This window comes from Macaca thibetana, chromosome 11 (assembly GCF_024542745.1).
Source record: "Macaca thibetana thibetana isolate TM-01 chromosome 11, ASM2454274v1, whole genome shotgun sequence".
Classification (NCBI taxonomy): Eukaryota; Metazoa; Chordata; class Mammalia; order Primates; family Cercopithecidae; genus Macaca; species Macaca thibetana.
In genome coordinates this window covers 30764581-30792389 of record NC_065588.1, presented here as the reverse complement: position 1 = coordinate 30792389, position 27809 = coordinate 30764581, and the positions used below count along the sequence as shown (strand labels likewise).

The 27809-nt window shown below is 35.7% G+C and overlaps 1 protein-coding gene across 1 annotated transcript in view; it reads left to right on the top strand.

The window, feature by feature from the left end:
• IPO8 (importin 8) overlaps window positions 1–26578 on the top strand; it is a 67809-nt gene extending 41231 nt beyond the window's left edge. Inside the window, exons 18-25 of the mRNA XM_050750252.1 lie at window positions 2587–2712; window positions 3391–3488; window positions 6398–6493; window positions 15847–16067; window positions 18386–18591; window positions 21291–21494; window positions 23547–23663; window positions 24604–26578. Coding sequence (XP_050606209.1) covers window positions 2587–2712; window positions 3391–3488; window positions 6398–6493; window positions 15847–16067; window positions 18386–18591; window positions 21291–21494; window positions 23547–23663; window positions 24604–24701 — 1166 coding nt within the window. The 3' untranslated portion in view covers window positions 24702–26578. The remainder of the gene's footprint in view (window positions 1–2586; window positions 2713–3390; window positions 3489–6397; window positions 6494–15846; window positions 16068–18385; window positions 18592–21290; window positions 21495–23546; window positions 23664–24603) is intronic.
• Window positions 26579–27809: the final 1231 nt, after the last annotated feature.

The following is a 27809-nucleotide window of genomic DNA, read 5'->3' as shown; positions in this document are numbered from 1 at the left end:
ACAATTTTTATTTGTCAATTCAAGGTATTTTTAAAAAGTACATCTTTCAATAAAAAGACCAGTGGTTGCCAGGGTTTGGGGATGGGGGAGAGGGCAGGATGAATAGTTAGAGCACAGAAGTTTTAGGCAGTGAAACTACTCTGTATGATACAATAATGATGAACAAATGTCACTATACATTTGTCAAAACCCTTAGAATGAACAATGCAAAGAGTGAACCTTAATGTAAACTATGGCCTTTAATTAATAATAAAAGAATTTCTGAAAGTTCTGTTTTGGCTTATTTCGCTTAGCATAGTGTGTCCATCTCTGTTGTTGCAAATAACAGGATTTTCTTTTTTTTAAGGTGGACTAGTACTCTATCATGTATAAATACGACATTTTCTTTATCTGTTCATCTGTCAGTGGACACTTAAGTATTTTCATATCTTGGTTATTGTGAAACATGCTTCAGTGAACATAGGAGGGCACATTATCTCTTCAAGATCCTGATTTTAATTCCTTTGTATATATACCCAGTACTAGGATGACTTGATCATATGGTAGTTCTATTTTTAATTTTTTGAGGAACCTCCATACTGCTGTCCACAGTGGCTATTTTTACTCTCTCACCAAGAGTATACAACAGTTTCCTTTTTCTCTACATCCCCTTCAGCATTTAACTTTTGTCTTTTTGATAATAGACATCCTCGTAGATATGAGGTGGTATCTCGTTGTGGTTTTGATTTGCATTTCCCCCATGATTAGTGATTTAAAATATTTTTTTATATACGTTGGCCGTTTTTATATAATCTTTTGAGAAATATCCATTCAGTTCCTTTGCCCATTTTTAAGCTGGGTTATTTTCTTTCTACTGAATGATTTGAGTTCCTTATATGTTTTGGATACTAAATCTTCATTTGATATAGGTTTTAAATATTTTCTCTCATTTTGGAGGTTGTCTCTTCATTCTGTGAATTGTTTTCTTTGCTATGCAAAAGTCTTTTAGTTTGATGTAATCCTATTTTTCTGTTTTTGCTTTTGTTGTGTGTGCTTTGGGATCATATCCTCATATCAAAAAAAAAAAAAATCATTCCCCAGACCAGTGTTCCAAGTTTCCATGAAGCTTTTCCCCTATGTTTTTATCTAGTAGTTTTATCATGTCAGGTCTTAAAGCTTAAGTATTTAATTAATATCAAGTAGATTTTTGTATATGGTATAAGATGAGGGTCTAATTTGATTTTTTGCAAATGGATATTTAGTTTTCCCAGTGCCATTTATTGAAGAGACTGTCCTGTCTCCATTGTGTGTTTTTGGCATCTTTGTTGAAAATTAATTGACCCTAAATGGGTAGATTTACTTTTGGGCTTTGTAATTGGTTCCATTGGTCTGTGTGTCTGTTTTTATACCAGTGCCATGCTAGAACTTTTAGAAATTCTGTATTTAGATAATTTATTTTTCAAATGATTTCCTTACGTAAATTATTTCTCAATATTTGTAATTTCCATTTTATTTTGCTAGCTTTTGAAAATATCAAGTTTTAAGTAATATTAGAGAAACTTTAATCAAGTTTCCAGGGTGAATGCTGGTTTTTATAAGAGAAAAACCTTTCAAGTTAGACTTTTTTTTTTTTTTTTTTTTTTGAGGCGGAGTCTCACTCTGTCGCCCAGGCTGGAGTGCAGTGGCGGGATCTCAGCTCACTGCAAGCTCCGCCTCCCGGGTTTACGCCATTCTCCTGCCTCAGCCTCCCGAGTAGCTGGGACTACAGGCGCCCACCACCTCGCCCGGCTAGTTTTTTATATTTTTTAGTAGAGACGGGGTTTCACTGTGTTAGCCAGGATGGTCTCGATTTCCTGACCTCGTGATCCGCCCGTCTCGGCCTCCCAAAGTGCTGGGATTACAGGCTTGAGCCACCGCGCCCGGCTAGGCTTCTTTGCTCAGTGATGTGGTAGGAGCTATTTGAAATTTTTGTTGAGGTTTGTGTTTCCTGGTTGTACGTGTAGATATAATTTACTTTTGACTGAGAATAATGATATTTGTGAGTATAAGAACATTTCCTTTGAACTCTTCTACTTTATAGTGGGTCTTATTGTCTTGATTAACTTGAAGAATACTGTATGTTTTACAGGTTTTGTAAATTGACAGAATACTGCCTGGTGTATAGTTGTTAGTAAAAGTATAAATTTGAGATAGGTAGATACTTTAGTCTGATATAATTAAGCTCTCCAAAGAATATTATTAATTATTTGTACATTTTAAATCCTCGACATGAAAGAGGAATGATAATCTATTCCTTCTTGTATCTATTTCTAATACAGTTTTGTAAATATATATAATAAAGCAGAAACAACTTTATTTTTTCAATAGTATAAGAAAGTTTAGTGAAAACATTTTTGCCTTGCCTTATTGAACAGAGGGGCAGATCTTGGTAAGAAATGGAAGCTGGCAGATACATAGCCGAAGATACAAATACTGAGAAAGGGAAGTTTATGAGTACATTGGATAGAGGAGGACTATGTGTGCGTAGGTAGTCTAAACCCTCCTCTGTGTGGTCTTTGTTTTAACTTTTGCTATTTCCTAGCATTCTAACTAGAGATTTTCTTCCAGAATTCTATGAAGAAATTCTTTCCCTGGCATACAGTTTAACCTGCCACAGTATTTCCCCTCAAATGTGGCAGCTTCTAGGTATACTATATGAAGTGTTTCAGCAGGATTGCTTTGAATACTTTACAGGTATGGCTTTGACCATATAAAATTTTTGCTTTTCTGTGTCTAGATATTACTTCCTGTCGACACCTGAAATAAAAACACATACGATTCCAATATTGACCAGAAAATGTGTTTATTTCCTGGTCACATGAAAGCTGGGGCTATTGTAGCAGTGTTTTTCAGACCTAGGTATATAGGCAGAGGAGATAGGCTGTATTTCTTATGGAGTCTTAAGTTAGTTTATGACCAGAACATATATCCATATGTTAATTTAATAAGTATCTTATGGACACCAAGTATATTCCAAGCCCTATTTTAAGCTCAGTAATCCAGCAGTGAGCAAAATAAACAGCCTTTTCCCTTGTGAAGCTTACATTCTAATGGAGATGATGGGAGGGTAGGGAATCACTCAGACAAATGAGCAAGAAAATATAAAATATGTCAGATAGGGATGAGTGTGCAGTGGAGAAAGGGAAAAAATTCAGCTCAATTGCTTCATAAATGATGAGCATCTTAGTCTTTCTGCTTTACATTTTCCCCATCTATAAATATACAACAGACTTATTACTTTCATTTCTAGCCTTTTGTGCTTGCATGGGAAGATACTAATGTGTGGGTGCTACAGAAATGTGGTTTCAGTGGGAATAATTTATTTCTATTCCTGTCACTCAAGTCTCATTTGAATTTTTGATTTTTTTTCAGACATGATGCCTCTCCTCCATAATTATGTGACAATAGATACAGATACCTTATTATCAAATCCAAAACATTTAGAAATTCTTTTTACAATGTGTAGGAAGGTAAGCATGTCCTTATCTATTGTTGCAGTGGTTCTTGCTAATGTTTGCCTGTTTTGCTTCAGGATACTTTTTCAGTTTGTTTCTTATACATTTAGTTCTGCATTATCTTCATCAACATATATTCTTTCATTTGTATTTTCAAAAGGATCTTTGGGATTTGAAAGTTTCATATTGTGTGTCGTGCTTATGAATGTTTGCCACTTTTATATCTGCTTTTTACTTTGTGTTTTTTTCTTTTGGAAATGAATTTTCTACTTGATTAAAGAAAAGTGCTAGGAAAATTAACCACACATTTTGTTAATCAGTGACAAATGGAATGATCTTTTTTATTTTTTAATTTAATATATATATTGGAAGCCACTAGATGTAGGTAACCTGAGCATAAACAACTTAAGATAAAAATTATAATAGTTGGAAAAGCATCATTTAACAAGAATCTATACTGTACAACGTACATAATGGCTACTGTTATCCTTATACACAAACATGATTGTCTACCATGTTGTCTTTGCCACAAGATAGATTTGGCCCACTATTGGTTATATTTTGGGATCTTTGGCAAATAACGTTTTTCTTCTCCTTTAGGTAAATAAATAAATAAATAAATGTCTGTATACCCACACACACATAAATGTGAAACTGAAATTATATTGCATAAAGCTGGCAGGCAGATTTTATAAAGCTGGGATAACCAGACACCAAGAAGTTTGGCCATAGAGTTGGGAGTAAAATAGCTAGTGTACAACCCCCACAACACATTTTTTTTTCCTCACTAGAAGGGGTGTACCCAAAATCTGGTAAGAGCTCTGTACTGATAATCAGTATATCTGGTTTAGGTCTAGGTCTTAGTTTAGTTCTAAAGAGTCAGGGAAATTTTGGGAAGTCAGTAAGCTTCTTCAGGTATAAAGTGAAGGGGCTGAACTGTGAGTTGTAATGATTCATTTACCTCTGTGAATAACCCATGTTGTTAAATCATAATCACGTGGCAATCTTCAGTTTTCCCTGTTAGAGAGGTAGCTGATAGAGAAAGAGGGAAAGAAAACAAGTATAACAGTTCTGTGTATTCCATTAGTAATTCACAGCTTCCCTGTATGTTTGCAGATACAGTAAAATTGATACAATGATTTCCTTATACTTATCAAATAGTTGTAATATATTTAATATTTTGTGAATATGAAATACTAGTTTTAATACTAGCTAATATTTGAATTCTTATTATATATACCAGACATTTTCTAAGTACTCCCTACAATATTAACTTAACCTTTTGAGAGCATGAGGAAGGTACCACATTTGTATCAAAAGGAAACTATGACATAATTTCTTGCACTGTGCCTGAGGTTAGGAAATAGTTGTAATCACATAGCTACTATGTGTTGGAGGCAGATTTGAACCTAGTCTGACTCCAGAGCCCATTTTAAAAATTACAAGATACATTTTTGTTTTCTTTCCTTTTGGCAAACCAAAACGAAAGGCCCCCAAGTAAATGCAATTTTGGGAAAAGGGAGTAATTCTTTTTCTTTCTGTATCATACAACCCCGTGAAGTAGGTTCTTTTATTCCCATTTTATAGATGGGGACAGTCAAACAAAGAGGTTAAGTAACTTTTCTAAAAACACAGCTAATCTGTGGAAGAGCTGCGGTTTGAACCTAAGCAGCCTGGTTCCAGAGTCCATTCACATTTGGAAGCTAGACTGTGATACACTGTCATAGAGATAGCATTTTAAATTTATGTAAATATAGTTGATTCTTGGCTTTGCCTGATATCTGCTTATGATTCAGCTATTTTCCAGCTTCCAAAATGTTTATTGCTATTACCTCTACTTTTTTTCTTTGTATATGTACATCTTTAAAATCTCTTTACTGTCATTTTGATAGCATTTTGGGAGAGAATGAAATTAAATGGGAATGTTAAATCTGTCAGAATTATCTGGAATTTCTTAATTCATTTTTCTTAAATTTTATTTTTCTAGAAAAGTATCGAATCTAAGCTTTTAAATGTAAAGAATACAGTATTCTTTATAGTCTTATTTCTAATCCTTCTTTGTCTGTATTTGTGTCTCTTTCCTAGTATTTTTAACATTTTGCTTTTTTTTTCCTTAAAAATAACTTACACAAAAGTTGCATACTTCAGTAAGTCTTTTTTCAATGAATATGTGTTTGGTTTCTCTCTGTTACGTCTTTTTGTCTATATTTTAAATTTCTGGCCCACGCTTATTTCTTTAAGTCTATTCTTTTTCATCTGAAACAATTTTTAATAGAAGCATGCTCTACTCTAGGAACTTTTTTGAGAATCTTATTATAAGGCAGTCATATTCCACATTTTATGTATGAACATGTACATTTTGGAATTGTTTATAGTAGTGAAAATACAGAATTAATAATAGGGAAACTGTCTGGTAACCTTGTTATATTCGCCTACTGTCATATTGTATAGTTGTAAATGGTTACAATGTCCATGAAAAATATTCCTAATTATGAAGTTCATGTTGGAGAACTGAAAGGTATATAACATGAAATTATGGTAGTTATGAAAAAAATGGGTTCATATGGACCAGGATTCAAAAGGAACAGAAAAATAGTTTCATTGATAAGATTATTTTGTTTTGTTTTGATTTCATTTTATAATTTTGGTGCCTTTAAAGGGAAGCTTCATTTATCTGGAAAATTAGCTTATGTAGTCTGCTTTATTAATCTAAGGTCAAATAGTGAATTATTGCTCCTTATAAGAAATGAGATGATAGATGGAATTTATTTTGGCCATTCTTCTTTGGGTTGGTGAGGTAAACTTGCACAGCAAGCAAAGCTATGGTTCCTATGGCTGAATTTATGTGGGACATTTGTGCATGTGGACTTGATTAACTTCTACGCAGTGCCATTTACTGCTGAGCTAAATTGTAATTACTGCAGGTACTGTGTGGAGATGCAGGAGAAGATGCAGAGTGTCATGCAGCTAAACTTCTGGAAGTCATCATTCTTCAGTGCAAAGGAAGGGGAATTGATCAGGTAATGTATGTCTGGAAAGCACCTTACTTGATGGTTACATTTGAAGTTTACATGCCTGCTTGACTTTTCGTTTATGATGAAAAATGGAAAGGACAGCCTATAGATTGTGCTTTCTGGTACAAATCCTGTTTAAATGACAAAAAGAGCCAGGTAGTTTGGAAACTGTACCTTGCATTGTAGCTGAGAAAGGCATGCACAGAAAAATATGTAATAATGTAAGGGGCTATCAAAAAAAAAATGAAGTGTGTAAATGCTACTCAGTTGGAGTCTCAGAGATTTTCATGTTCCCTTTGTTTTTGTGTATTCTATTTAAATATTCCTAGGTACCTTTTCTAACCAGAAATTAAGGTACTCTAGAAAAAAGTATTTCTTGACCATTTTAAAAGGCTAAAATTTATACTTTATATTTTTCATAAGTTATACATTTTTAATCTTGTTTTCAACAAGATTAATGTAATTTTTGATACTATTGTGATAAGTTGTTCAATAACTAAGAAAAATGTTGAAATATTCAAGTAAAATTGTGAATTTTTCTTTTCTATAAGTTTTGCTTTATGTATTTCTTATAATAGTTTTGAGATATAATTCACATTCCATACAGTTCACCCGTTTAAAGTATATACATACGTGGTTTTTAGTGTATTCACAGAATTGTGCAACTGTTATCACAATTTTAGAACACTTCATCACCCCTCTCCCAAAAAACTCATTAACAGTCACTTGCCCCAAGCTCTGGGCGACCACTATGGCTTTGTCTCCATAGATTTGCTTATTCTGGGCATTTGATGTAAATGGAATCATCTTATATGTGGTCCTTTGTGACTGGCTTCTTTCACTTGGCATAGGTTTTCAAGGTTCATCTGTGTGGTAGTGTGGATTGGTACTTTATTTCTTTTAATGCCAAATAATATTTCATTGTTTGGTTAAATCGCATTTTATCCATTCATCAGTTGTTGGTCATTTGGGTTATTTTTACTTTTTGGCTATTATGAATAATGCTGTTAGGAACTTTTGTGTCCAAGTTTTTGTGTGAATATGTTTTCATTTCCTAGGAGTGGAATATGGTCATTCTGTGTTTAATCATTTGAGGGACTGTCAAACTGTTTTTAAAGCAGCTGCACCATTTTCCATTCCTACAGCAATGATAGAGGGTTCCAATTTCTTTGTGTTTTTGCCAGCACTTATTTCATTTGTGAAGTAGTGTCTCATTGTGGTTTTTATTTGCATTTTTATGATGGCTAATGATCTTGAGCATGTTTCATGTACTGATTGGCCTTTTGTATATCTTTTTTTGGAGAAATGTCTAATCAGATCATTTTCTCATTTGTAATTACTTGTCTATTTATTGAGTTGTTGGACTTCATTATATATTCTACATTGAAGCCTGTTATCTGGTATCATTTGCAAAATTTTCTCCCAATTTGTCTTGATGGTGTCCTTTGAAGCACAAATGTTTTTAATTTTGATGATGTCTTTTTTTTTTTTAATTGCTTGTGGTTGGTGTCTTTTTTTTGTTTTTTTTTTTTTGGAGACAGGGTCTCATTCTATCACCTGGGCTGGAGTGAAGTGGCACAATCTTGGCTCACTGTAGCCTTGACATCCAAATCCACCCACCTCAGCCTCCTGAGTAGCTGGGACTGCAGGCACGTGCTGCTACACCTGGCTAATTTTCGTAGAAAAATGCTGCGACTACAGGCATAAGCCACTGTGCCCGGCCGTTGCCGTATTTAAGGAACATTGCTAGCTCCAGTGTCATGAAGATTTATCCTCTTTTGTTCTAAGAGTTTTATAGTTTTTTTCTTACATTTATAGACTCTTGATCTATTTTGAGTTAGTTTTTGTACATAGTGTGAGGAGGGGTCTGCATTTTAATTCTTTTGCATGTAGTTATGAAGTTGTTTCAGCACCATTTGTGGAAAAGACTATTTTTTCCCCCATTGAATTGTCTTGGCATTCTTGTCAAATCAGTTGACCACAATGTGAGGGTTTTTTCTGTACTCATTCTATTTGATTTATGTACTTATCTGTTCTTATTTCAGTACTGCATTGTCTTTATTACTTTAGTTTTGTAGTAAGTTTTGAAGTCAGGAGGTTTGAGTCCTGTAACTGCATTCTTTTGTGAGATTGTTTTGGCTAGTCAGGGTCCGTTAAATTTTCATACGAGTTTTAGGATCTGTTTGTCAATTTCAGTAAATAAGCCAGCTGGGATTGTAACAGGCATTGTGCTGAATCTATAGATTAGTTTGAGAAGTATTTCTGTTTTAAAAATAGTCTTTCAATCCCTGAACATGGGGTGACTTTCTTTTATTTAGGTTTTCTTTAATTTCTTTCAACAATGTTTGGTTGTTATCAGAGTACAAGTTTTTCAATTCTATTCCTAAACTATTTTTATATATTTTCTTTTTGATGCTATTGTAAATAGAGTTGTTTTATTTTCAGGTTTGTTGCGAGTGTATAGAAATATAATTGTTTTTGCATGTTTATCTTGTATCCTGAAACCTTGCTGAACTATTTTAATAGTGTTTTAGTGGATTCTTTAGGATTTTCTATAAACAGGATCGTATTATCTACAAATAAGTTTTACCTTTCCAGTTTGGGTGCCCCTTATTTTTCTTGACTAATTGCCCTGGCTAGAATCTGGAGTGCAATGTTGAATAGCTATGATGAAAAGAGACATCTCATCTTGTTCCTGGTCTTAGGAGGGAACACGTTCAGTCTTTCACCATTAAGTCTGATGTTACCTGTGGGCTTTTCATATATGCACTTTGTCAGGTTCAGTTCTTGACTGTTGCTAACTTGTTGCTTTTATCATGAAAGGGTGTTGAATTTTGCAGAATGCTTTTTTCTGCATCTACTGAGATGATCATGTGGTTTTTGTCCTTTTAGAATAGAAATGTATTGCCTTAATTGATTTTCAGATTTTAAATCAAACTTGCATTCCTGGTGTAAATCATACTTATCAAATATGATCTCTGTATATATTTCTAGATTAAATTTCCTGGTAGTTTTTAAAAAGTATTTATGTGCATAAATACTATTGATACATAAGATATTGATCTCTAACGTTCTTTTCTTATGATGTTTGTTGTCTGGCTTTGGTATCAGTATTGTTGGACTCATTGAGTTGGGAAGTGTTCATCCTTTCTCTTTGTTCAAAGAGTTGTGAAGGATTGCTCTTCTTTTTTAAATGTTTGGTAGAATTTAGCAGCGAAATTATCTCGCCTATTTTTGTCTGTGTTTTGTTTTGTTTTGTTTTGTTTTTGGTGGGTAGTTTTAAATGGCCATTCAGTCTCTTTATTTGTTATAGATCTATTTGTAGTTTACATTTCTTTTTAAATTCATTTCAATAGTTTGCATCTTGGAATTTTTCAATGTAATTTATCTAATTCGTTGCATGTGGTTCATAGTATTTCCTTGTGTCTTTTTGTTTCTGTAGGGTCCATGGTAATGACCCTGTTTTGTTCCTGGCTTTAGTTATTAGAGTCTTCTCTATTTTTTTCTTAGTTGAGTTAAAAGTTTATCAATTTTGATTTTTTCAAAGAGCTAACTTTTGGTTTTGTTCTCTATTTTTCTGTTTTCCATTTCATTAGTTTCCACTTTAATCCTTATTTTTTTCTGTCTGCTTGCTTTTCATTTAGTTGTTCTTTTTCCAGTGTTTTAAAGTAACAGGTTAGATTATTGATTTGAGATGTTTGCATACTTCTTAAGTCCAGAATTTCTATTTGGTTTTGGTTCTCTCTCTCTCTCTCTGTTTTTTTTTTTTTTTTTTTTTTTTGAGATGAAGTCTTGCTCTGTCACCCAGGCTAGGGTGCAGTGGTGCAATCTTGGCTCACTGCAACCTCCACCTCCTGGGTTCAAGTGATTCTTGAGCTTCAGCCTCCCAAGTAGCTGGGATTACAGGCGTGCACCACCACACCAGCTAATTTTCGTTTTTTCTTAGTAGAGACGGGGTTTCGCTATGTTGGCCAGGCTGATCTCGAACTCCTGACCTCAGGTAATCCACCCACCTAGGTCTCCCAAAATGCTGGGATTACAGGCGTGAGCCACCGCACCTGGCCTGGTTCTTTTTTACAATGCCTGTATCTTTACTGAAATTTTATCTTTGAGATATTGTCTCATAGCTTTCTTTAACAGTAGTTTCTTTTATTCTTTAAGCATTATGATGGCTGATTTGCTGTTTTCAAAGTTCATTTTTGTGGTGGGGTGCTGTGGCTCACACCTTTATTCCTAGCACTTTGGGAGGCTGAGGTTGGTGGATCGCCGGAGGTTAGGAGTTCAAAACCAGCCTGGCCAACATAGTGAAACCCTGTCTCCATTAAAAATATAAAAATTACCTGGGCGTGGTGGCATGCGCCTGTAATCCCAGCTACTTGGGAGGCTGAGGCAGGAGAATCACTTGAACCCAGAGGCGGAGTTTGCAGTGAGCCGAGATCGTGCCATTGTACTCCAGCCTGAGTGACAAGAGCAAAATTTCTCCATCTCCAAAAAAAAAAAAAAAAAAAAAAAAACACCAAAAAGCAAAGTTCCTCTTTGAGGTTTGTTTGGACCCAAGGGGCCTTGCTTTGACTGTCTCTTTTCTTGGCCATCTCTGGTGAACTGCTGGCCCATCTTTTTGCTCTCAATAGAGCTTCCTCTTATTTACTTACCACCAAAATCTTCATTATTTTTGAGGATGACTTCTCCCTACCCCCAAGCTTTATTGGGGTATTAGTGACAAAAAAATTATGACCTTTCTAAAAAATCATAAAGTATTACTGATATTTATTTAAAAACTTTTTTTAATGGAGATTGGATCTCACTCTGTTGCCTAGGCTGGAGTGCAATGGTGCAATCATATCTCACTGTAACCTCAAATTCCTGGGCCCAAGTGATCCTCCCATCTTACCTCCTGAGTAGCTAGGACTGACTGCAGGCATATGCTACCAAGCCCAGCTCATTTTCAAATTTTTTGTAGAGATGGGGTCTCACTATGTGGTTTAGGCCGCTCTCTAACTCCTGGCTTCAAGTGATCCTGCCTCAGCTTCCCAACGTTCTGGGATTACAGGTGTGAACTACCACCTGTCCCCAACAGGTGAAGGCTCTTTTCCCCCTTTGTTATTATGTACTTTTTAGGTGTTACAGTGGAGGTGAAAAGAAATTATGATGTTAACAAAATAAGAAGGTAGTAAAGCACAAGACATGAACGGGGCTAAAGAAGGATTTAGTTCTGTTTACTGGATTTTGGAGGGTTCTGAGCAATAGGATTTAATAATGGAAACATAGGTTGGGGAGAGGTTCAGAAGGCTATAGAATAAATCCACGCCAAAGACTTTAGAATCCTTTAGAATCCATTCTGTACACCAGAAGCTGGCAAGATATGGCCTGTGCTGTATCACAATGTGGTGGAAGGTCAAAGGGGAAGTGGATACATGCGAAGGGGCAAAACCCAGGGGTGACCTTGCTTTATAACAACCTACTGTCATGGGAACTAGTTCTTTCCCACAAAAAGTAATTCAGTTGTGCCAGAATGATAGTGAGAACTCGCTCATTACATCAGAACGGGAGAATGGCCCCAAGGCATTCATGAGGGGTCGACCACTACCATGACTCAAACACTTCCCACTAGGCCCCACTTCCCAAAACCTGCCACATTGGGAATCAAATTTCAACATGAGTTTCGGGAGGACAAACCATATTGAGACCATAGCAGTATTCAAGAATTTGTGTATCAGAAAGTTAAGGACACAAGGTGATCGCTACGTTAGTGAGGTTACCATTACAGTGCACTCAAGTATAGCTGAAGGACTGTGTTGATTGGCATTCCATTCCTCTAAATTTCCTGTAAATTGGTGATTACATGTAGTGTTGATGGCGCAGTCTCAGCTCATGTACTTCATGGCTGATGGTGTGTAATTTTACTCGGAGGCACAGTATGTCTGGTGGTCTCTCATGATGTTAGTGTTGCTGATGGTGATCTTCTAATTCTGTCATTTCTTCTTTATTAGCTGAAATATTCCTATAAAGAGAAATGTTTTCTGATAAATTATCAGGTTACTCTGAGAAACAGCTTGAGTATTTCCCTTTATTTACCATTATTCAAGATAAGTTTCTTACCTAGCATTCTCCAAAGATGATCAGTAAAATGTTATGTTATGTTGTTTGGTTTTTAAAAATATTTAGTATCCTTATGAATGTATAGATCCAAATTTACTCTATATGTTTCAGTGTATTTTAAGTATACATAGTTTTATTTTTGTCCAGTGGGAGCCTCTTAAATTTGTCTTGAGAGCCCTTTTAACCTGATTTTAATAGTCTTTGGTAGTTTCCTTGCTGTCTTGGTATGACTAGATATTCCAGGCTTATCTTATAGATGTCTTGTTCTAGCCTGGGAAATGGTATTCAAGACTATGAGCTGGGTACAAGGGATATTCATTGCTATACATATATATCTAAAATATATATGTATGTATAATATATGTGTGTGTATATATATAATATGCATATAATATATACTATTTATATGTCATATTAATAAGTTGATAATTAGCTACATATATACTAATGCATATTAATGTATGTAACTAATATATCACTATATATATATTCATTGATATTGGATTGGTCCGTGTTTCTACAAAATAGAGCCAAGAAATATGTTGTTTGGCTTTTTTAGTCAATAAAGCATTAATGTACACAGATAAATCTTTTTTTTTTTTTAAATTTTAGATGTGGGGGGTACATGTGCAGGTTTGTTACGTGGATATATTGTGTGATGCTGAAGTTTGGGTTTCTGTTGAACCTGTTGCCCAGATAGTGAACACAGTACCCAACAGGTCATTTTTCAACCCTCTTCCACTCTCTTCTTTACCTCTTTGGAGTCCCCGTGCCTATTGTTTCCATCTAATACACACAGATTTTTTTTTTTTTTTTTTTGAGATGAAGTCTCGCTCTTGTACTCCAGGCTGGAGTGGAGTGCAAATGGTGTGATCTCGGCTCACTGCAACCACTGCCTCCTGGGTTCAAGTGATTCTCCTGCCTCAGCCTCCCGAGTAGCTGGGGTTACAGGCGCCTGCCACCACACCCGGCTAAGTTTTATATTTTTAGTAGAGATGGGGTTTCACCATGTTGGCCGGGCAGGTCTCAAACTCCTGATCTTGGGTGATCCTTCCGCCTCAGCCTCCCAAAGTGCTGGGATTACAATCGTGAACCACCGTGCCCTGCCACACACAGATGTTTCTAATTCAAATTCATGACTACATTCTTTATCCTTAACCTACTTGATACTGTTCTATATCTCCCACACCAAAAATTCTGGTTCTCATCTTAATTACTTGCTTGCTTTATCCCACTAATGGATACATTTACCCTCAGACTAATTATACCAACTTTGTTACCAAGAAAGGGTTACTATTATTTGTTTTTTTAGTAGTTGTTTTTATCTCTAAGCTATATTCATACACTAGCAATATACAGTGAAAATACAGTCAAATAATTAAAATTTAAAGTTACTAAAATAATCCTCGTTTGGTTGATTCACTTACTTCATTTTATCTTAATTTTTAGAAATAGCTTAATTTGCACTCTAGCCTTGCACTCTAGCAAGACTTTGTCTCCAAAACAAACAAACAAAGAAATAGCTTAATTTTTTGGTAATGGATATGTGAAGCATAGACACAGTTCTAAGGTCTAATTTATAAGACAAGGTATATTCAGAGAAGTCCAGCTTCCACCCTATTCCTCTACCCTTCTTCTCCTGTTTCTTCCCCTAGTTTTAGTTCATCCTTTCATTAAAAAACAAAACAAAAACAAAAAATAGATATTCTCGCCTTGCCTTCTTAGGTAAATGGTAGCATACTATACATTTCCTGTGTTGCCTTCTACACTAAGTAACATATCCTGCAGATCACTTCGTAGTAGCATATAGAGATATTCTGCATTCCTTCTGCAGCGGCACAGTGCTCTAATTGTGCATTTACGTAGTTGTCCAACCAGCCTCCATAATCGATTTTGTTTTAATATAATGGAATTCTTTTACTAGTTCTAAAACTTCACAATTCCTTTATGTTCTTATGGCTTTGTGTATAATAGTAAATATTTGTGAAAATGAAACTTTATTTTCTGTTTATTTAAATTGACATAATTGTATGTTTATAGAATACATAGTAATGTTTTGATACAATGTGCAGTGATCTGATCAGGGTAATTAGCATATCCATTGTCTCAAACATTTATCATTTCTTTGTGTTGGGAACATTCAATGTCCTCCTCCTAGCTATTTGAAACTATGCATTACTGTTAACTATAGTCATCTCATAGTGCTATAGAACACCAGAACTTATTTCTCCCATGTAGCTGTAATTTTGAAACTTTAGTTTTAAAACATCTTGAAAAGAGCTTTTCAAACTTAATTTATATTTTCTTGTGGCTGCGTTTATCCACACCTAATTATTTGACCATGGTAATAATTTTTAACATAGCTTATATGTGTTATCTCAAATTAGAACACAGAATATGTTGTATCAGCGTAAGTAGACGTAGAGTTAAACTAGTTATCTTTGTAAAGAGCTTTATAGTCTTAAAAGTATGTGTAGTCATGTATTTTGATTCAATATGTTATCCTAAACCAGACTAATAGTCTGCTGACCCAGATATATATGCCTTTTGGCCTACTAAAAAGAAAATAATAAATATAACTCTTAAATTTCTACACAAAACCTTGATTTTTTTAAAGTTTATTTTAAAAAGGGGCTTATAGTAAGACCTCAGATTTTATTTTATACAAATCATTTCAACTCATCCCCTTTAACTGAAAGTAACTATTGTGAAATCGTTCCAGTAAAATTAGTTCATCAATATTGCACTTTAGAATTGGAGTCAGGTATTTTTTTAATGTTCAGGCTCCACCATTTTTTCTTCAGCCTTTTTCATCTTATACCAACAGGAATTTTCTTTCTCAAAAACAATCTGATTACATCATAATTACTTTCAGTCCCATTTATTTCTTTCCAATTTAATTTGTCAAAGAAAATGACATGCAGTGATTTCACCTTAGATGTGCAAGTGGCTGTGTCCACATATGGATTATTGACACCATTTGAGCGTGGACTCTTACAGGACAATCTTCAGCTGACTTTAATTTACTTAAGAAGGAAGGAGATTTTCTGGCACTGCTATAGGACTTGTTTTTGTCTAGTTAGTCTCTCTAGGTTTTTATAATATAAATATTTTAAATAACTCTAAAATGATTTAGTCAAAAGTCTCATTGCCATTAAGACTGTCTTATTTATTGAGGACACTCTGCCAATATACAGCTTTCTATAAAAGTTACTTGGGCTATCTGTGTGGTTGACTCTCTTTTTCTTTTTGTCTTCTAGTGCATTCCACTCTTCGTTCAACTTGTTTTGGAGAGATTAACTCGAGGGGTCAAAACTAGTGAGCTTCGTACCATGTGTCTTCAGGTTGCAATTGCTGCCTTGTACTACAACCCTGATTTGCTGCTACATACTTTAGAACGAATTCAGTTGCCTCACAACCCTGGACCTATCACTGTACAGTTTATAAATCAATGGATGAATGATACAGATTGTTTTCTTGGGTATGTGTCTTTTGGGTTTTACACTTCTTTTCTGTTTCTGGAAAGTTTGCTTTTTAATATTTGCATATAATAGCATGTACAAAGATAATTTTCATGTCTTAGGAATTATTTTTAGTGTATTGTCAATATTTAATTTTTAGAGGATTAAGAATCCTTTTCAGCAGGGTAATCTAGTGGAAACAATGCAGGCTCTGAAAATTAGATGTAGCCCTTTCCTGCCTTTTTTTTTTTTTTTTTTTTTTTTAACATGAGTGTATCATTGTATCTCTAGGCAACAAGAATTAATTGTCTGTCTGGGTTCCATGATTAAGTGTCAGTGGGTAAAAACATTCTAAATGGAGTCGGATTTCTAAGGAAGGTACCCCTCTGGCAAAGATATAATGTAATGTCACAGAATGTTTAACTCTTTGCAGATCTCAAGGATGCCTGTTCTCAAAAGTGGGGTCAGAAGGCTTGTTATTTGTATCTCAGGTGCTGCGCCAGTAGGAGAATTTGGTTTTATGTGAAGCACTCTCGTAATTGTCAAAAATAGAAGAGTGAGGCAGGGCACAGTGGCTCACGCCTGTAATCTCAGCACTTTGGGAGGCCGAAGTGGGTGGATCACGAGATCAGGAGATCGAGACCATCCTGGCTAACACGGTGAAACCCCGTCTCTACTAAAAAAATACAAAAAAAAAAAATTAGCCGGGCATGGTGGCAGGTGCGTGCCTATAGTCCCAGTTACTTGGGAGGCTGAGGCAGGAGAATGGCGTGAACCCGGGAAGCAGAGCTTGCAGTGAGCCAAGATCGCGCCACTGCACTCCAGCCTGGCTGACAGAGCAGGACTCCGTCTCAAAAAAATAGGAAGAGTGAGATTCCAATTAGTGTTATGTGCCCACCTCAGGTCACCCAACACAGATTAGTGATTGTGTTATGCTAGAAATTGAGCTAGCTGTCTAATTTGTTTTAAAACACTATCTAATATTTAACTGGAAATGAATAGTATTGTTTTGTGAGAGATCATTTAGAAAAATTTCCTGAGAGGAACAGACTCCCCGAAGTAGTTAAGACATTGCTGCCACAGGCAGGAGAAGATGGAGGCCTGGAATAGGATGGGGCGATAGGAATGGGGGAACATATTTACAAGCTGCTATGTGTGTTCTAATTTTTCTACTTGCAGGACACTGGAATTTATCCCTTATTGAGATTTGTTATTAAAACCTTGAAGGGAAGAACATACTTTCAAAGAAATTGTTCTTAAAGTTATCTCTGAGAAAGATTTAAGGAATAGAGATTTGGTCATTTAAAGTTAAGCAGTTAGTCCTCTTATGTCTTTATTAGCACTGGAAGCAATTTCCCTGCTATTGTGTAGACTGGGAGTCCTTGGGTTGTGCTTCCTTGGATTCTTTAGAGCCCTGCTTGATAATCATCTTTTCTGCTGTGATCCATGTGGTCTGTATTTAGGGGCTGCATGGATGAGAAGGTCTTCAGGTCAAGCACAGTTCTGTTTTAGCATAGTACTTGGGCATTAGTGAGTTGAATCAATCAAGAAATGCAAATAATGAAGAATAACAGAAGCTTGTAGAATATTCATTATTGGATTTGTTATATTATTCTCACTTTAAACAAACTGAATCACTGCAAGTGAATTTTTTATTCACACAATTTTAAGAATGTTTTGCCAATGTTATCTTTTAATTCTTAATTTTTTAGTTTTAAACAACTTAGAGGAAACATTTAGGAGAAAAATGTCTAATGTTTACTGGTCAAACTTTTTTCTTTCTGAATTTTCCTTATCCTTATTTTTTTCTTATGCTATTTTATAGCATAGGACTTTAGTAGACTATTTACATTAAGTTCAGCTGACTATCTTACTAGATGCTGAGTTTTTGAACCATCTTTCACCTCTTAGGGTTTGGGTAGATTATGTGTGCTGAGAAACTTTGTAGATCAATCTAATGTTGGAAGAGTCTAAGAAACTCTTCCTTCCCCCCGCCCCCATTGTATTGGACTTTTATGCTGTCAAATATAGGTATTTCTGCTTTATTAAAACTCCTTATGTCGAGGCCCATATATAACATTTATATTAATTATAAATTGATATTGTGGCAAGATTCACCATGTTAATTGCAGACTCCCAATAGGTCTTTGAAAATAATTGGTTTACAAAATTTGATTTACATAGGGTTTCATACAGTACAAAATGGGGAATGTTTCTGTATAATACCAACAGATGAACCTTAGAGTATGCCTTGGACATTTCTTTTTTTAGTTTCTCCAGAATTTGTTCTTTATTCCACTTCTCATGTCTACATTTTTTTTTTCTTCAAAATTTGCAGACATCATGACCGGAAGATGTGTATAATAGGACTGAGTATCCTTCTGGAATTGCAAAATCGACCTCCTGCAGTAGACGCTGTGGTGGGACAGATTGTTCCCTCAATTCTTTTCCTTTTCCTTGGCCTAAAGCAGGTCTGTGCTACTAGACAACTGGTAAACCGGGAAGATCGTTCAAAAGCAGAGAAAGCTGATATGGAAGAAAATGGTAAAGTCTTCTAATTGAAATGAATGTTGCAATTGATTTTGATTTGTGTATGCACTTTATTTGAATACTATTCTATGTGGAGACATTAAACAGATTTACATTCTTCGGTCTGCTGCACATATAAGAAATATTTTGGGCTTGGTTGACTTGCTATTAATTGTATCATGTGATATAAATTTAGATTTGTGCACCTTCTGACCCCTAATATACTCAGTGATTTTTTTTTTATGGAGCCTAATAGATGTTGTTACACATTAGGAAACACATTTATAACAATCAAATGGTCTTGACTAAAAGTTAGCAATCTAGTATCTAATGTTCTTGTTTGTGCTAACAGCCTCATCAAGACAGCAGCCATGAGTTAAATGAATCATTAGATTAAGAGCAGAAGTGTTAGTACCACAGATTAGTAGAGAGTGTCTTTTTTTTCTTTTTTGTAACGGTTCTTAGGTGACTTATTATCAACATTATATTTGAGAGATATATTTGCGATTTAAATATAAATTAAGGGAAAGTACCTAAATGAAGTGGATTTACTTAATTGAGAATCAGAGTAAGATTGTTCGAGTTGAATATTAGACCTTTGTTTTGTTTAATGATGAGATTGCAGAGCTACTTGCTAGAGAGTAGGAAGTAGCATTCTCCAATTCCAGGTGGAGTTTTTCCTCTCCTGGTTAAAAACAGAGACCTCGTTAGCTGAGAAAGATCAGAACTCTTCCTGGTGAACATATAGCTCTATTTTCGATGCTAAATTCTGTGATTTTAGCATGTATAGATTTAAAACACTTTTAACTGGCATCATCCCAGTTTGTTCATATACCAGGGATTATAAACTACCCTTTCTCCACTCCCCAGCACAAAATACAGCTTCTAATTTGTTTTTCTAAAATCTATGTAGGTCTTTTGAAGAAATGCTTCTTTATTAGAAGTGTTGCATGTGTGACTTTTGTTTTGTTTTGTTTTTAGCTAACTATGTGTCAGCAGTTGTAGAATTCTTTTGTTTTTTCAGGTGTGTTATCTCTAATTTCTTGGTTTGGTAACTCTTTATTGGCTTATACTATATGGCTTGAGGGAAAATTTTCTAGTAATATCCCAGACTTTCTTGTATTTCCTACTAAAGTATGGAATGATTAACTCCTGGAGGTATTTCTCAGTCTTTTTGTATTAATAGTTATAATTTGCCATGCATTTTTTCGTGTATTTGGTCCAAACTATGGTTAAGTGCCTTATTCCTAAAACTACCTAGTTCAATCTACCTGCTTCAGTATGATGTGTATAATAGAACTAGTTTTAGGTTAATATTACCTGGTTTGGGTTTACTCCAGGATTTCTCTCTTATCTTGATTTTTGTTCCGCATTGACTGCCTTCCTGTTCCAGTATTTCAGTTACAATCTAACTGCTAGGAACAGATTGATACTGAAAATAGATACAGAATCCATGGTGATACATAATGTAGTTCAAGTTTTTAACTTTTCAAGCCACATGTAGCTAACTATTTTTCTTTATATTTTTGCTATTTCTTTTTATTATAAATTATCAAATTATATATTTGTGGAGTACAAAGTGATGTTATGATTTGTGAATATAATGTGGAATGATTAAATCAAACTAATATATCCATCACCTTAAATAGCCTTTTTAATGGTGGGAACATTTGAAATTTACAGTCTTGCCAATTTTGAAATGTACGATATACTATTAACTCTATTCACCATGCTGTACAATAGATACCAAAAACAAAACAAAACAAAACAAAAACCTAATTCTTCCTGTCTGAGACTTTGTACCCTTTTACTAACATTCCCTCATTCCCACCACCTCCAGCCTCTGGTAGCCACCATTCTACTTTCTACTTCTATGAGTTTGATTGTTTTAGATTCTATGTATAAGTGAGAACAGGCAGTATGTGTCTTTCTGTGCCTGACTTATTTTGCTTATCATAATGTCCAAGTTCATCCATGTTGTTGGAAATGACAGAATTACCTTTTTAAAAGCTGAATAGTGTTTCATTTTAAAGAATCCACATTTTCTTTATTCATCTGTTGTTGACTTAGGTTGATTCTGTAACTTGGCTATTGTGAATAATGCTGATAATGCTGCAGTGAACACAGGGCTGCTGACATCTGTTCTACATACTGATTTCAAATATTTTAGATATATACCCTGAAGTGGGATGGCTGGATCTGTATTTTTACTGTTTCTACTAGCAGAAATGATCTCATTTGGGCATTTCTAAGCAGTTTATAATCAACTCAGTTAATTAAGAGGACTGAATTCTCAATAGGAAGCCATTGTTTAAAACACATGCACAGACTGTACAGTCACTTTTGTTTTAAACAAAGGTAATTTTGAAATATGCAATTGAATAATATTCTTGTATTAATGAACGTGCATAGCCTAACAGTAGTAATGTTCATCTGGATAACAGGTTTAGGGAACTTGTTTTCAGTGAGGAAGATAAGGACATTCTCAACTTAGCAAACTCTACAGTAAAGATAAGGTTTATTTATTTTATTTTTTATTTTTATTTTTTGATTCTCCTCTTTACACCAGAGATAAGATTTATTTTTATTAAAATTTTGTGGAAGATCTTTTTCCTTTCCAGAGTATAGTTTTATAGTCTTTGGTTTTTGTCACGAAATTTTATATTTTGTCCGTATGTGTTTTGATTCTTTTTAAATAATTAATGGGTTCACAGAGGAGATTTCAAGTGATGAAGAGGAGACGAATGTAACTGCTCAAGCGATGCAGTCAAATAATGGAAGAGGCGAAGATGAGGAGGAGGAAGATGATGATTGGGATGAAGAAGTATTGGAAGAAACCGCGCTTGAGGGGTTCAGTACTCCACTTGACCTTGACAATAGTGTGGATGAATATCAGTTTTTTACACAAGCTCTGATAAGTATGTCTTTATTCCCCACATCTTCTGATATTTTTTTTTTCTAAACTCTTTCTTCACTTCTTCCTGTTTTGATATCTGCCCAAGATTGGTCTAGATTCTTTAAAAAATTTTTTTGTTTATTCCTTATGATAGAAATCCCCAAACAAACATATATGAAATGATGGAAATTAAAATAATGAACACCTATCCCCCAATCCTAGCAATTTTCATCATTGAGAAGTAGCAGGGTGAACCTGTAGGTTGTCCTTGCAAAAGTAATATATGGAGTATCTGTGTATGTTGTTCATCCTTTAGGCATAAATGGGCAAGCATTTTTATAGCAAAGAATGAAGTGCTTCAGGCATGTGTTGCTTAAAAGTTGTAGCTAACAACCTATTAGTTATTCACAATCTGTAGAATGCAATTGCTAGCATAAGACAGTGACTTTTTACTATGTAAGTAATTTGCCAATTTTAAACAACAGAGGACAGTTTAATTACAGTTACAGGACTCATAAATGATTGGGGGGAGAAAATATTTGCCACATATGCATAATAGGCATAACGTACACAGTGTACAGACGCCATCCTCAAATGCGTAAGACCAGTAACCTAGTGGAAAAATGGAAATGGAAAATTTACAGAATAAAAACAAGCCAATGAGGCTATTTAGAAAGTTATTAATCAAATAAATTATTTTAAATCTCATTAATATAGATTATTTGTTTTATGGTTACATAGTATTTCCATAGTTATATTGTAATTTAGTTCCACTGTGGGACATTTAAGATTGTTTCCAATGTTTTTGCCATTATGAGGGTTATTAAAATGAACATCCTTATGCGTAAATGTTGTTACTAATAAGGCAATATTAGTAACAATTTTGTAGTGTTGCTACAAATAACATTAATGAAGAAAAAACTACCTAGATGTGTTTATTGAAATTCACAGGAATTGGAGGCAGAGAGCACAGGAAACTATATTCCAAAGCATGGCAAATATAACAGCATAAACGTGGAGATGGAAATATGGAAGGTGTGCCCTAGTGTAGTTCCAGACATGGGTGTGTCATAATCACCAAGAAAGCTTTTAGATCTTGAGTAGGATCTCAGGAGATGTATTTTTAAAGATGCTTCTCAAGTGACAAGCAGCTTTAAACCAGCATGTAGGGGCCACTGCTTAAACACTGAAGGAATACAGTTGGACTGGGCTATAGTGGCCTTGAATTCTGGACTGAGGTGGTCCATCCCATTGCCCATTGGAATAGTGTTGAAAGTTGTGTTCTGAGGCGGTGACCTTGTAGATGTGGTAAGTCATTTCAGGGGAGTTATCCGGTGATGGATTATGTGCAGGAAAAAACTGGAAAGGACTAGATGTGGGAGCCAAAGGAGATCACTTTATTAATTTAGGTGTATAGAGACCTGGAATGGGGAGGGTGACATTTGATGGAAAGCAGCATATAGATGAAAGACAGTAAGAAAGAAGCAGAGCTTTGGGTGTGGAGAGGGCATGCTCAGAGATGTTAAAGAATGGACAGTAGTTGACTGGGAGACTAATAGAACTGGTGAGATAAATGGAGAGATAGAAGGTTTGGGAGGAAATTGTTAAATTTGGTTTTAGTTGTGTTGAGTTTGAGATGAGCTATTCAAATGGAACCGTCCAGGAGGCTTAGGGGAAGATTTTTGCTAGAGGTACAGATTTGGGTCCTTGGGGTGGTAGCAATGCTGAAGCTGCAGGTAGTATGACAATTCCAGAGGAAAATGGTAATGAGTGAGTACAGGTGTTCTGGATTTTAGAGAACATCCATAGAAGACAGCAAAGGAGACAGAGAACTAGGCAGACTAGAGATTTGCAATGTTGTTACCTTCCTTTGATATCCCACATAGCTGGGTACGAAGTGGGTACTCAGAAATAATCCTTTGTTGGCATAAGTTTCATTACCTTGTGTGTATTGTAGTACTGTACTCTTTGTTACTGTCTGGGATAATTTCTTTGTAATTTGATCATGTTACTACTTGTTCTCTAAATTAATAGTCACTGTGCCCTCCTGTCTTTTCCTCCCCAATTGCAACAGCTGTGCAGAGTCGAGATGCTGCCTGGTACCAGCTGCTGATGGCACCACTCAGCGAGGATCAGCGGACAGCACTGCAGGAGGTGTACACACTGGCAGAGCACCGACGGACGGTGGCAGGTCAGCCAGAGTAACCTCCAGAGTGAAGTGCATGTGTCACAGTGCCAACAGTCAGCCTTATTTGATGAGCCAGGTGGCACCTAAACACTGTTTTTAAAATTGTTAGAGACTCACCCTTTAAGATAATAAGGAATTGTCATTATTGTATGATTGTTTTAATCACTCATGATGTCTTAACTTTGCAAAAACCTGCACATTAATATGTATCTCCTAGTGGTGTTCTCATTCACATTCATATCGTATGTTGGAGGTAAAGGTACAAAGTAAGGGTTGGGATAAGTCTTGCCGAGGGAAACTTAATCAGCTGGATCGCTCCCCTAAACATTTCAGCCGTGGGCCAAAGGCACTTGATGAATTCTTCCTAGGAGCTTGTATTCCTGGAAATGGAATGTCCTCCATTTCTCATTGTTGGGCTTTATTTGACATTGTTTCTTGTTGTTAATTTTCAGTTTTTAAGCTGGAGGAATTATTTTATGTTGATTATTATAGTTACTTGTAGATTGTCGTTGGAAACGATTTTGTAGTTACAAAAAAATTTTAGTAGGAAACATTGCAAACTAGACATCTAGATTTTTGAATGCTGGTTCTTCTGCATGGACTTAGATCTTCAGTTCTGTGCAGATTCTCGATCAGCCCTCCTGATATGAGAAATCTGGGCCCTCTTTCAGCAGTAGAGACAGTGAAGTAGAATCCAACTCTGAGATGTGTTTTCTTTTTACTCGTTTTTTTGCAGATGTTCCGATGGTAGTGAACATACCACCTTATTGACATGGGTCTGTTATTCTTAGTTCTTCTTTGGCAGAATAACTAATACTACGAGTCACATTCTTTCACAGTTCTAAGCATATAAACAATCTGGCTCCTTTGGGTCATCTCCAACTTCGTCACCTTAAGCATTCTTTTTTTTTTTCTTCTCCCCTTTTCTTTTGAAAAATGCTAGAAGCAAAGAAGAAGATTGAACAACAGGGAGGCTTCACCTTTGAAAACAAAGGAGTCCTCTCCGCATTTAACTTTGGGACTGTGCCCAGCAACAACTGAAGGAAAGAACATCAGCTGACCAATTGTCATCACTGCATTTTATTTCACAAAAGGAGTGTGAGGGTCAAGGGGATGAAATGAGGGGGCTGCTTTCAGGGCCCTCCTGCTGTACCAGCTACCATCTGGCATTAGGCAGCACTTTTATCTACTCTTTCCCCTTTGACCTTTGTCACCCTGAAATATATATTTAAACAGCTACTGTAAGTATGAAATGAAAGAAAAACAATCATTGGACTGAAAAGGACAAACCATATGTTCCAAAGGCTGAATGCCCAAGGTCGTTTTAGAGGATTGGATCGACTTGCACGTCTCAGGTTTTTGCCTTGCAGAATCAATGGATTTATACGGATAACAGTGCCTTCTGTTGTACATGAATTATCAGAAAAAAATTTTTGGAGTGCATTGCAATTTTTTTTAAAGCATAAAACATATTTCTAGATACAACATAAACCTTGGTTATATGTCGACTATTCTGCGTTTTACTCTGTGAATTTATTGTTAGGCAGTTACTGCAAGTCACTCTGGTTTCCAAATCTTCACTGCTCCCTCTGCTCACCCTGCTGCTGGGGGCTGTTTTCAGGGGTTGTATTATAAAATATGCACTGGCTCTGGTTTTTCATAAGATGTTTCGTGGCTTTTTAAAGAAGTGTCTTACTCCCTCTTCTCTCATTTTTTTCTGCCTTGAAAAGGGGTGGTATTTCTTTTGGGGTCAACAAATACACATACCAATTTCACTCCTAACCTTGTAAGTTCAGGACTCAATTTCTTGGCAGCAAGTGGCAGGGGCTCTTTAGTCAGTGGAGTCAGCAGTAAGTCGGAGTATATTCTGAATAATGTAATTATGCAATTAATTGATAATCATACCTAAAGCACATTGAACTTCTAAGAGAAAGGTGCTACATAAGCACACTGTCTTTCTGGATGGGGACTTGTATGTTAAATAACTTGTCATTCCAGCTGTGTTGGACCAGGGTTCAAAGCATTTTATAATGATGTATTTTTTTTGTAATCTAGGAAAAAGACCCAAACAAATCTAACTTCTCGCTTTCTCACATCTTTGGATTTTCTCCTACCTGATTTGTTTGTGTCTTTATTATAGCTCAGTTTGACTTCTCAAAATTTTCAATGGTTGGGGTGGCTGCACTCTTAGGTGGCCTATAGGAAATATTACAGATGGAGATTACATTGTTTTTCTGACCTGGTTCAAGACCAGAACATGGATCATAGGGTTTTTATTCAGCCAAATGAAAAATGTATCTTCAGAACTTAACATATTACTAGATGTGATACAGATTTTCCTTTCTGTGAAATTGAAAATTCACAAAAATTCACAGCTTAAATTTCCCATCAGTGACTGGAGGAATTTTTTTCAGGTGCTTCCTATATTACCATCCCTCATGCATATTAACTCTTTAGAATTTTAGGTTAAGTAATCTCTATAGAAGTAGCCTGGAAAACCATGAGTTTTGGAGTTCTGTGACCCCCTGCTTTCCTCTGCCCCTCCCTTCCCAAGGCATTGAAGCTGAACATGCCAACTGGCATTAGAAGCGAAAGATGGCATTGGGAGAAATTTTAGAGAGCTTTCAAACTCTTTATTCTCATGTTCCACATGGTCTAATTTTAACATAAATGGTATGCCTTCACACTGGATTGTAAAAGGCATGTGATTTTTGAGATTTTATTTTGTGATGTACTGTCTTCTGCCGTATCAAAGGGAAAGAGGTATTAATGTGCATCACCCTATCTTGTTTTTGAAGCCAGGGTAGTTGTATGATTTTGTTACCAGCAGTGCTAACCTGAATGTGACCTGGTTACCTTGGAAATACAGGAACTTATATGAATGTACTATAAAATAAAATGCGGACTGATTCCCAGGATTCTGAACTCTTCTGTGTGAAATGTTTTCTGAAATGTGGAGGTGCTTTAAGCAGTTGATAATAACCCATCAATATGTTTTCCTGACATCTGGGGACCTGAAGCACAGTGGACTGTAGGTCTGGGAGGGTAACCAGGGCTTATCAGGAACAGCTAATACATGGAGAGAAGTAGGGAGTGAGAGCCCATCTCATGAACCAGGAGGTCTGCACAAGGGTGTCAGAGCTCTCTGGAAAGGGACAGAGCGTTCAACCACAGTGGGACCTGGAAGGAAAGGAAGATATCACTAAAATGGTGCAATTTTCTGATGGGTCTACTACCAAATTATTACTGGTCAAAACTGGACTGGTAATACGGTCATGTGTCAATAATGGATATGTTCTTATAAATGCTTCATGGGCATTTTGTTATTGTGTGAGCATCCTAGAGTCTACTTACACAAACCTACATGGTGTAGCTTACTACACACCTAGGCTGTATGGGATAGCCTATTGCTCCTTGACTACAAACCTGTACAGCATGTTACTGTACTATACTGAATACTATAGGCAATTGTAACACAATGGTAAGTAATTATGTATCTAAACACAAAAGGTACACTAGAAATGTGATATAAAAGATAAAAATGTATGAATGGAGTTTGCAGGACTGAGAGCTGCTTTGCGTGGTGAGTGAACATGAATGTTTAGGACATTGCTGCACACTACTGTAGACTTTATAAAACTGTACACTTAGGCTACACTAAATTTATAAAACAATTTTCTTCAATAATCTTAGTTTACTGTAACTTTTTGTGAACTTTTAACTTTTTAGCTCTTTTGTAATAACACTTAGCTTAAATCACATTGTACAGCTGTACAAAAACATTTTCCTTTTTAATATCCTTATTCTATGAGCTTTTGTCTATTTTTAAAATGTGTTTACTTTTTAAACTTTGTTAGTGACTAAGACACAGACACATTAGTGTAGGCCTACCTAGAGTCAGGATCACCAATATCCCTGTCTTCCACCTCCACATCTTGTCCCACTGGAAGGACTTCATGGGCAATAACATGTATGGAGTGGTCATCTCCTATGTAGCAATGCCTCCTTCTGGAACACCTACTGAAGGACCTGCCTGAGGCTGTTTCACAGTTCACTTTTTTAGTAAGTAGGAGTATGCACTAAAATAGCAAGTATAGTAAGTACTAGGTGATAGGAATTCTCCAGCTCCATTCACTTATGGGTCCACTG